Below are 11,452 nucleotides of genomic sequence, written 5' to 3'. Positions count from 1 at the left end.
CAGCTTCCTTATTCGCGACAATACCGCACCAAACAGTAGGAAAAACGCGCTTAGTTTAGAGGTGGGTGGTCCTGAAAAGGACCTTTTAGTTTGCTCAGCAGTCGGTTTACTTGGAGCTGGTGTACTTGGTGACGGCCTTGGTGCCCTCAGACACGGCGTGCTTGGCCAGCTCACCGGGGAGCAGCAGACGGACGGCGGTCTGGATCTCCCTGGAGGTGATGGTGGAGCGCTTGTTGTAGTGAGCCAGACGAGAGGCCTCACCGGCGATGCGCTCGAAGATGTCGCTGACGAAAGAGTTCATGATGCCCATGGCCTTAGAGGAGATCCCGGTGTCGGGGTGGACCTGCTTCAGGACCTTGTAGACGTAGATAGCATAGCTCTCCTTCCTGGTCTTTCTCTTCTTCTTGCCGGTCTTGGTGACGGTCTTCGACACGGCTTTCTTGGAGCCCTTCTTCGAGATTTTGGGTTGGTCAGGCATCTTGTCTCTGGACGAAACTATAGGATGAGGGTCTCGGGATGCCTCTTTTATATGCGCACGATGCAAATGATACAGCGGTGTTTCTCGTACTGGATTGGCTGAGTTTTCAATACGATGGCGCATGCGCCCCATGATCAACTGTCCATCAGGCCTGTGTTGGAAGACGACATGGTCAAACACTGGAACAGTTCAGGGTAATATGTGAACGTGCAACAATAGTCCAAATTTAAAAAATATTAAAAGTGTATTAAAATTATTAAGAAGTTTAAAGGAAAAGCAAAAATCTTGACAACAGGCTACTGCATCCACAGACTGCCCCCGCAGGTCATTCATACCAGCGTTGTCAGCCTTGTTTGATGGAGCGCTGGGCCCATATATATATATATATATATATATATATATATATATATATATATATATATATATATATATATATACCATGTGTATATGTGAGTATATTTCATATTGTTCTTTGCGCCTACATATATATTTATACATTTACACACACACACACACATACACATATATACATTTATACTTACATACACACACATATATATTTAGGAATATTTTTATTGCATGTTGGTTTATTTTATTCTAGTACTAGTTCTAGTACTACTTAATTTTATTTTAGAATCTTTCTTTTCTTATTATCTTGTTTCTGACATGGGGGTTGCAATGCAAATTTTATTGACATGTCATGCTCAATGACAAAGAAATCCTGAATCTTGAACTTATTTTATGTAGCCCTTGTATAAAATGAACAACATATAGTCAGATTTTATTTTAAATTTATTTTGTATTTCTCTATTCTGTTGCTATTTTTTATTATTTTTCCCAACTGCTATTAGCTGCTGTCTCTAACACAAAAAATTCTGTGTCTGGGCTTATTTTATCTTATTTGAGATGCTGCAACCATGGCATTTTTTGCATGAAAAATGACAAACGATGATCAAAATAGTTGCCAATTCTTTAAATTGGCTAATTGACCAATTAACATCTCAGCTGAACTTGTATAAACCCTTAAGTCGTTTTATGACAAAACATCACAATTTCTAAACTGTATGTATGTTTCACATGTAAAAATGTTGTGTATCTACTGACTAAAGATGTCAAAGGAGTTTCCTCTGAAATTAAGTGGAAGTGGTACATGAAGAAAAGACTCAAGTAAGCATACCACAAATTCATTTAGTCCAGTACAAGAGCAAATGCAGATTTCATATACGTTCAAAATGATAGATCCCTGAAACAGTGCAGTGTGCTGTAATACTAATATTGATCATTTCTGTCCTTTTCTAAGGGATTAAGACCTCTACAGTTTGCATTTAAGTCTGTAAAGTTTTGTCTTATAACAGCATAAATAGGTCATTGTTGCTGGTTATCCTCCCAAATCATGAAATCATGATTAATATGTGGGATTAACTCACTTTCGGAGTAGCCAGTTGAGGAACTGCTGCAGCTCTTATTTCTCTGTTTGCCTCCTCGTTTCCTCTCTCCTCCACCCTCCTGCCTGTGAGCTGGAAATCTCGGCGCGCCATCTTGAAGGTCTCGATTCCTAAAATACATCTTGAGAACTGCGCGAGAGGGGAGGTTAGGGGCCATGCGCGTGGATGCGCAACCTTCTTTGGCAACTAATATACAAACAGGGACGCGCGTCATATTTAATCTACGCGTCTTTGAAATGATCGATGCCTGGCTTTTCTCTCCTCGTGTCTTTTCCCTGCGCCTGCGTCTCACGAGGGTGGAGTGGAATGGCGGATGTACACTGGCATGGACCTGCGGCTTTGGATAAAAGCCAAAGAGTAACAAATCATAACTTGTCAAGAATCGCAGCGCTGCAGCAGAAGTCATATGCACCAACAGTCACTCACTAAATTGTGTCTGTACTGAGCGTCAGCCCGCTCTTCCTGACTGTTGACGCATTAACGGTCCACTTCCGCTATTTTGGTACCGTTGTTATTCCCTGCATGCTATCTTAATAAATGTGGATAATTCTATCGTGCGCTATTACACACTTAAAGGTCACAGCATTATTATATTAAAACATTTATACACAAGCATTAATGTAACAGCAAGAACAACTCTTTAGTTGAAGTGGGCGGCTCTTAAAAGAGCCTTTGGTTTTCTGTTTCAGCGCGTCATGACCGGGTTTAACCGCCGAAGCCGTACAGGGTGCGCCCCTGCCTCTTCAGGGCGTAGACCACGTCCATGGCGGTGACGGTCTTCCTCTTGGCGTGCTCGGTGTAGGTGACGGCGTCTCTGATCACATTCTCCAGGAAAACCTTAAGCACACCGCGAGTCTCCTCGTAGATGAGACCGGAGATACGCTTCACACCACCACGACGGGCCAGGCGGCGGATTGCGGGTTTGGTGATTCCCTGGATGTTATCACGAAGAACTTTACGGTGACGTTTTGCGCCTCCTTTCCCGAGTCCCTTACCACCTTTTCCACGTCCACTCATTTTGTAGCTTCAAGTGAAGGATGATTCAGTTGAATGTACTGAGCAGCTGCAGTCACTCAGTATTTATCTGGTGTTTGCGGACGTGTGTGAAGACACCAAGGCGGCAACAGTTCCGCTGGGCGGTGCCAAACTCCCGGCCCGCTAAAAATGTTGGAGGTTGCATCATTTTCACAGTCCGATCAATCCGCAGCGCGTAATTAAACTGATCAGCTCAACTGCAATGACTCCAACAAAGGAGAAACATATGTAGGGCACGCGCACAGAGGGCTCTGAGAAGAGTGACACACAAATTATTAATATTCAAATCAAACAAGAGATGAACGTGCTCGGTGTGACCATCCAAACAAAGATACCAAACACAGATCAATAATAGATACTTTAAACTGTTCCTACTACAAACCCTCACGTCTCCAGTCATTGTTCAGTGTTTTGTCTTTGCTCTTATGCAAATACATTAAATGCAATGTTTAAACCGGAGTGAAATTGCTTGCATGTGCACACATATTTGACCCATAAAGATTCAGATTCTGGTTCCAGCCGACAGCATGACAACTAAAACACAGAGTGTCAACTTCATTTCAGGAACAAATACAGAAGCTACGAAGCAAGAGCTACCATTCAAAGCAAGTAATAAGGGGGACTGGGTGTCAAAGTTTTACTACATGATGAAAAACAGCATTTGTTAAAAATGTATCTACATGGCCCCGCTTATAAACTTATAGAGATTTTAGGTCCTTTATGTTACTCCTCTGGAGTGTCTAAGTCGAAACAAGCTGGTCAGGAGACCAGGGGCCTGTTGCACAAAACTAGGATAAGGGATTAATCCAGGATATGTTGGTTATCCTGGATCAACTTATCCTTGATCTGGTTGCACAAAAGTGGGATAAGGGGAAGTGGGATATGTTTTGATATAAATTGCCATGGAGATATATTCTGTGGAGCTAGCCTGCTCCAGACCAGGCTAAGTTCCAGGATCTATTTAATCTCATCCCTTATCTCAGTCAGCAGTTACCACAAATGGAAACCAATATTTATTCCACCTCCCACTACACATTCTTATCACATTCAACAAGACCCACTGTCATTATTTAAACATTTGTGATCATTAATTGCAATCATATGTTATATATATATATATATATGCAAATACTATGCTATGCATACTATGCAAATAATGTATAAAGCAAAGAATAACTTACTGCCAGGTAATGTTCAGAAACGGTTTTGTGATAGAGAGGGATGTTATAAATTAAGGGGTGAGTTAAATTTTAAGATTCTTAAAGTGCGCACTACAAGTTTTTGCGTTACGATCTGTGGAGTAAAACTAAACAAAGTATGTGCAGAGATAAAACAAATATCTTCACCACTATGCTTCATCACTAAAGCTTCATCACAAGAATAAATACACATTCTCAAAGGTCTGTATATAAAACACCCTGCATGTCTGCACACTGGAATAAATGCAGGACAAATCCGTACTTAACAAATGAACAGACAAATGTCAGGCCTGTACACACACAGTACACAGCACAATAGGCCAAATGAATAGCTATCTGCTATTGCAGGCCATATAAAACTTAAATGTACAGAATGCACTTTAATTTAAGTAATTTAAAACATATTGGTCTCTGATCAGCCGACCACTGTCGTCATCTGAGGGCACTCTGGGGGCCCTCTCCTTCCTCAGACAGGCCACAGTATGGAGAACAGCACAAGCCACAGTAATATTGCATGCTCTGTCTGGACTGACCCTCAGATGGTTCAGGCATTGGAAGCGTGCCCTCTTTCCCCCAGCAGCGTGCGCATTCAGGCAAAGTGGCCTGGCTTTGCTGATCAGGTAGTCAGCATTGCAGACCATCTGAAATTATAAGATGTAGACTATTAAACCAATCAATGCACATCACAAGCAATGTACAGTGTTCATTAATGTCATCAAGTCATGTTCACCTGAACATTAATGCTGTGAAAGGATTTCCTGTTCACAAAATTTCCCTCATGGGCACCTGAGGGGTTAGGTCAGCTAGTGGTGACCCACCACCCGTGCCTTGCTTGTGGTTTTTTTTTTTTCAAATTGCGATAAATACAGACAATATGTGAGCAGGCACCCTCTGGGTACAAAGTATGTACATGCATAATATTTGTCAGGGCACTTACCGTCTGCAGGATGTTCTCGTCTTGACTTGCTGCCAAGTTCGTGTGGGTCCAGTCATGTTTAATCTGAAAATAATAAATTAAATAAAAAAAAATGAACACAGGACACACACACATAATGAATGAAACAACAGAGGAGCATGAGGAGCAAATACGGAGCTGCATTTACATGATTTTACTCACATCTGCAGTCAATTTCACTGGTAGTTCCAGATGTTTCATAATCAGAATACAACTACGTTTTTGGGGACGTTAACCCATAAGAACCCACGGTGACACAGGTGTCACACGTCCAAATTTTCCGAAAACATTAAATAATCCGAGTTCTCAACGCCCAATGTGACACATCATTTGAGATCTTGGACAGTAGGGGGTGTTGTTTTGAAAATGTCAGAAATGTGTATGTGGTCTATTTAGTCTGTCTTATGTCCCCCATAATTTTCCTAAAAGCAGAAATGGGTCCGGGTTCGTATGGGTTAACAAACTATTTGGATTGTAATTGTGATGGTTTCAGTGGAGTAGTGAGTGTGTGTTTGCGCAATACTTGCGCGTTCAGGCGATCTGCAATGATTAGCCACACTTTCTCTCTTTGTTTTACGGCAGTGGCGGTGTTTCCTTGTTTTTAAATTTGGTCTTTCACCTCTTCATATGCCTCCATAATTATCTCCAGCTCCAACGGAGAGAAGTAAGCTGCACGAGATGCCATGGTGAATCAGTGAATCTGTGATTGATTGCGGGCCCTATTTGAGGAGCAGTGTGCTGCAACTTATCCAGGATTGGTTTCACCTGGCTTGATAAATCTGTGTCTACTTATCCTGGCCTGGCGTTTGTGCAACCAATTAAGCCTGAACTCTGTTGTTTTGGAATAGGTTGAGCCAGGCCCAATAACTTATCCTGGATGTCTAAATCCTACTTTTGTGCAACAGGCCCCAGGTTCTGTCCTGGACTGCCCTCTGGACAACATTGAGGAGGTGTGTGAGAAGAGGACGTTCGCCAAGCTGACATCTATCACTGACCACCCCTCTCATCCCTTAATTGAGATGGCAGAGGCCTCAAGCAGCAGACTGCTGATTAAGAGCACTACCACAGGTCCTTCATATCAACAGCTGTCAGTGTTCAACTACAGCATTGTTATTGCTGACATCCTGCTGTCACGTCCATGCAATATTAATTGCAATATTACTTCATGTTTACGTACTAAACGTCAAAACACTGCACTTAATTTGACCATAGTAGGGCCATGTGCAATTTTTCAAATATTTCCATTGACAATGTATTCATTATAATTTTTTGTATGAATTTTCATTATTCCTGCTACTTTTGCTCGCTGCCTGTAACACCCTAATTTCTTCAGCAGGGGATTAATAAAGTTATCTCTTATCACACAAAAGCAACATTTACAGTTAGGATGGTGTGCCGGGTTAGTAAATGTATAAACTTATGACAAGGCGCTGAAGTGATAAAAACACTAAAGAGCAGATGTCTTGTAGGCTAAAAGAACTGTCCCAGCTGATAAAAATCAGACCCTTCCCTTGACATGTGATGGAGCTCTCAAAATGAAAAGGCTCCACACTGAACTCCTGGCACTTCGGTAAAACTTATTGTAAACGTGCTGAAAGTTAAAGATTTTGCGCACCATTCGAGCGGACAGCCAAATGAGCCGCTTCAGCACGGTTTAAACCAACAATGCTCCCATTTTATCCTGTTGGAGGGGCTTTGGCGACAGATCTTTGATCACCATTAACCGCGTTCACAGACAGGCCAGTGTAACGCTCCTCAGTTGCAGTTGGCACTGGTTTTAGGCGCGCGGGTTAACGATCTGTTTGAACCTCTGGATCAGGTTTCACGTAACTCATTCATGTGTTAGAACATGTTGCACCCTACCCTGTTTTTTCTACATGTGAAAGCATCAATAGCTCCTTCAGATCATGTGTGATGTATTCTAGTTTTTTGTGACAAAGACGAGTTTATGGATTCGAGTGTTCGTGCTAAGATGTACATGAAACTGATAACTCTTATCAGAAATACACTGATAGACTCTTTAGAGAACTTTATTGCATCAGTGATATTAGTACAAAAATCGAGCATGATACAGTCCCATTAACAGGATGAAAGCTGTTTGAATTGAATACCTTTTAGATCAGATTAAGCGTAAGTCTCACTAGTTCTGATGGTGCGTTCAAGCGCATTTATCATTACTGAGTGTATGTTTCATACTAGTTTCGCATGCTTCTAATGCATGAGATTAAAGCAGTAACATGTAAACACTAAAGAATTGTCGCGCTTTCAGAGTGAGTGTGTGGCTCTTAAAAGAGCCGTTTTGTTTGTTTACCGAGTTTTTACTTTTTGGCAACTTTCTCGGCCTTCTTCGGCAGCAGCACCGCCTGGATGTTGGGCAGCACGCCGCCCTGAGCGATGGTCACTCTGCCCAACAGCTTGTTAAGCTCCTCGTCGTTGCGGATAGCCAGCTGGAGGTGACGAGGGATGATTCTGGTCTTCTTGTTGTCGCGGGCAGCGTTTCCTGCCAGCTCCAGGATCTCAGCAGTCAGATACTCGAGCACCGCCGCCAGGTAGACCGGAGATCCGGCACCGACACGCTGGGCGTAGTTGCCCTTCCTCAGCAGCCTGTGGACACGACCGACAGGGAACTGAAGCCCAGCCCGGGAAGACCGGCTCTTAGCCTTGGCTTTTACCTTTCCTCCAACACCCTTTCCACGTCCAGACATAGTTTTGACTTTGTTTTCACACAACGAGAAACACGTCAACGAGCTTGCGCAAACTGGTTCATATACAAACAGAGCGGCTCAATGATTGGCTAGCTGGAGCGTAACTATGATGGTCCAATGAAAGAAGAGCTTATGTCAAGTTCCCTAATTAACTACGAAGCTTCCTCTTCATGCGGCATAGAATTTCAAAATAAAGCGTGTCATCTTCAAGCGGACCTGACTCTGATATATACGTGTGTAAATAGAATTGGTTCACGATAACAATTTTTATTTCCGGTCTTTTACAGTCACCCAATTCATCTTCCCGTATGATGCAATACTTAAAAAGAAGAGAGAGTGGGCCGAAGGAAGCCAACAGCACGGCAGAGCAACAGTATTTTGGGTGGGTCGGTCGGTCGGTCGGTAGGTCGGTAGGTCGGTAGGTAGGTAGATAGGTAGGTGTACTTTATTTATTGCAGTGCAGCAGCAGCATTACACACAGTGAAATAAGTGAAAAATTGTGAAATAAGACTATAAAGAACAAACTACTATACATAATGAAATATCAAAATAGCGAGCAGTAAAAAGATTATATACATGATAATAAAATAGCAAAATAGCAAACAGTAGTAATGAACAAGTATTGCACAAAAAAGAATATCTACAGCAAATGGCAGTGTGTAGACAATAAAGTGTACCGTGACTGTAAGCATACACACAGTGAAAAAAGTGAAAATCTGTGAAATAGGACGATAAAGAACAAACTATATATAATGAAATATCAAAATAGCAAGCAGTAAAAAAATTATTTACATAATAATAAAATATCAAAAGTAGCAAACAGTAGTGATCCGAAGTGTACTTTAAGGCCATGTTGAATCCCTATTTGAAGCCTTCCTCACACTGTTCAGCTTCATCATATCTCTCCTAAAATGGTCTGAAAACTTCTTTTTCTGCCATTGTACAATCTGGGAAGGATGGATTAACAATAATAGGTGATTAAAACTTTATCTTTGAACTTCTGAATGTACTTAAATGATAATTAAGAAATAGGGAAAAAAAACTGCTGATGTTATTGGACGGTTTAGGTATATATACTGCTCATAACAGTCATTGTCATTTTCTTTTTATCTCTACTAATTAACCAGGACACGTTTGATAATGGTAGTTGTAATAACGTTCAGGCTATTACACTGTCTATTCTACTATTACAGTATACTTTGTGAGTACTCTCTGCAAAGCACATGCTTATAATTTACACCTATTTCCCGTCCATTTACACAGAGAAAATGAGTAAAGGTGAGAATGAGCCTGAGAACGAGAATGAGGACAATGAGGGTCATGGTGACGGGTATGGAAAACACACTGAAGAGGAACCAACATTATGATGATGAAGTAAAGCGGCACTGTCCTGACGGACTGTTACAGAGCTCAGAGGGTCTGGTCTACAGGGCAAGGCCTTGACCTGTTTATTTTATTTTATTTTTTTAACCACAGCTTTGTCATGTGTGGACTGCTGGAAGAAAAGATGCCTTCTAGACAAAAATAACCGTTTAAGATGATCATTGGTATTATATGTGTGGAAAAGCAGATGTGCCATGGTCATCAAACCGACTGATCGACAGTGACACGGTTATTAAACATGTGCTTAAACATGTACTGACCCCAGACCGAGAACTTCAGATAAAAATCAATGTTATTGTTTTTTCTTGTGGCAGAGTGGGTGTCTGTGGAGATTCTCATTTATCCAGGTCATGGTACTTCTCAGGTTTTTCCAAAGGGCAGCTGCACTTGTCTGTAGTTCTAGAAGACGTTTCGCCTCTCATCCAAAAGGCTTCTTCAGTTCTAACTGACTGGTGGGAAGTCAGGGTGTTAATGAGTCAACAGACAGTAGGTCAGTTCACCCATTAACACCTTGGCCCATCTGACCTCAATGACTCACGAGATAGCCAGACGGCTCCATGACTCTGCAAGAGGATAAATACCTGAGACCTCCCATCAGTTAGTTAGAACTGAAGAAGCCTTTTGGATGAGAGGTAAAACGATACCCTTCGGAAAAACCTTACAGGCAGAGTGGGTGTTTGCTTTTTCTTGTTGTACCAGAGGGACACAGTCTGTCATGGACTATATCTTGCCTTGCCCATATCCCACTAGCGATAGCCTCAGAGGAGTGAAGCCTATGCTAAATAAAATGTCAGTTATGTACCGTAGGTGCAGATTCTGGGACTATAGACGCAGCCCTCTTTGTTTTGTGGCCCACTAACTCTGTGGACAGCTGAAGAAAAGCTGTTTCACCCTCCCGTTATGTTGTGGTTCAAATTGACCCATTTTAAAGTTTAAAAATCTAAATAAATAAATGGATTCAAGTATTTTTTGTTATTAAACTTATTTGCCTTGGCTTAATATGTGCAATTAACATATACAATAAAAACGGTTAATTTCACATGAAATACTTGCCGCATGCTTCTCTTACATAGAAACTGTTCTGGTCAATTTGACCCGGCAGTCAAAGTGGATGCTAAAAGGGGTCAGAAGTGTCAAATACTACTTGTTTCTTTGCAGCTATGAAACATATTTCACCTCCTTCACACACACACACACACACACACACACACACACACACACACACACACTCGCTATTCTCTTGACTGCATCTGTGAAGTGCGTGAATGCAGATGTTGCCAGTTTTGACGGGAACATTTTCTGTTCCTGTGGGCAAACTCCACCTATAGTGGAGGGAACATGACACTCTGCAGCTACATATGACTTCCTCTCTGTCAGAGCTTTGCAAAATGAACAGCAAAAAGATGACAGACCTGGAGGCTCTGGAATTAATCTTTGATCACGACAGTGAAATAGAGAAGGATGTGTCTGAAGATGAAGACCATCTTGAGGTCAATTCTGAGTCTGATGATTGTGATTATGAACCAAATGAGGAGCTGTTATTCATATTCCTCCAAGCAAGACATTCACATAAAAAATGGTTAGTCCCCAAATATACATCAGGCTAAACTTTCTACAGAAAACATAGTAAAGACAGTGCCAGGGCCCACGAGGATGGCAGTGAGTCATGTGACAGACGTCAAGTCAGCTTTTGAGCGGCTCATGCCCAACTCAGAAAATCATTCTTGAAAAGACTAATCCAGAAGGAAAGCATGATTTGAGGGAGAAGTGGAAGGAGCTGGATAAAATGCATTTACATGAACAATTGGGGGTCCTCATCTTGGCTGGTGTCTATAAGTCAAAGTATGAATCAACAGCCAGTCTGTGGGATGCAGAGACAGGCAGGGCTATATTTTCTGTGCCACAATGTCTTTGGAGACTTTTCATATTTTCTCCAGAGCAATATCTGATTTAATCATCGAGAGACAAGGGCTATCAGACAGGGGGAGAGACAAGCTGGCAGCTTTTAGTGTGGGGCAAGTGGGCAGAGAAACTTCCACTACTCTGTAACCCAGGCCCTGATGTCACAGTGGATGAAAGGCCAGTGGCAGAGGTCGCTGCACATTAAGACAATACAGTACATGCCTTCCGAACCAGCTCAACACAGCATTGAACATGCCGGTTTACACTGGCTACACTATTTTGTTCATTTCTGGTTCAAAAACAAATCCTCATCACTCATTTGTCTTGTTTTTAAGTCAGCGGGTCAGTTT

The 11,452-nt window shown here is 41.9% G+C and overlaps 3 protein-coding genes across 4 annotated transcripts; all 3 read right to left on the bottom strand.

Annotated features, from left to right (window-relative positions):
* Positions 1-4: 4 nt before the first annotated feature.
* Positions 5-2,042, bottom strand: LOC121616802 (histone H2B 1/2-like). Its single transcript, XM_041951611.1, has 2 exons — positions 1,906-2,042; positions 5-629 (listed from the first exon to the last, which is right to left on the bottom strand). Exon 2 carries the CDS (start codon positions 608-610, stop codon positions 107-109), a length of 504 nt encoding a protein of 167 aa, XP_041807545.1. The 5' UTR covers positions 611-629; positions 1,906-2,042; the 3' UTR covers positions 5-106.
* Positions 2,043-2,619: 577 nt separating this feature from the next.
* On the bottom strand, positions 2,620-2,943 carry LOC121616816 (histone H4). The gene has a single exon (XM_041951626.1). The coding sequence runs from the start codon at positions 2,938-2,940 to the stop codon at positions 2,629-2,631; it is 312 nt and encodes a 103-aa protein (XP_041807560.1). The 5' UTR covers positions 2,941-2,943; the 3' UTR covers positions 2,620-2,628.
* Positions 2,944-4,627: 1,684 nt separating this feature from the next.
* On the bottom strand, positions 4,628-7,830 carry LOC121616803 (histone H2A-like). Of its 2 annotated transcripts, none has more exons than XM_041951612.1 (3): positions 7,435-7,830; positions 5,095-5,157; positions 4,628-4,798 (listed from the first exon to the last, which is right to left on the bottom strand). In XM_041951612.1, the coding sequence occupies exons 1-3, from the start codon at positions 7,815-7,817 to the stop codon at positions 4,774-4,776; spliced, it is 471 nt and encodes a 156-aa protein (XP_041807546.1). In that variant the 5' UTR covers positions 7,818-7,830; the 3' UTR covers positions 4,628-4,773. The 2 variants fall into 2 exon arrangements, 1 of the variants encoding a protein (XP_041807546.1); XR_006007365.1 differs by having other exon boundaries at positions 4,728-4,798; positions 7,424-7,830.
* Between the last annotated feature and the right edge of the window lie 3,622 nt (positions 7,831-11,452).

The sequence above is a fragment of the Chelmon rostratus genome, chromosome 14, assembly GCF_017976325.1.
Source record: "Chelmon rostratus isolate fCheRos1 chromosome 14, fCheRos1.pri, whole genome shotgun sequence".
NCBI classification, from domain to species: Eukaryota; Metazoa; Chordata; class Actinopteri; order Chaetodontiformes; family Chaetodontidae; genus Chelmon; species Chelmon rostratus.
Note: the sequence above shows the minus strand (reverse complement) of the source record. Positions and strands in the feature narration are given on the sequence as shown.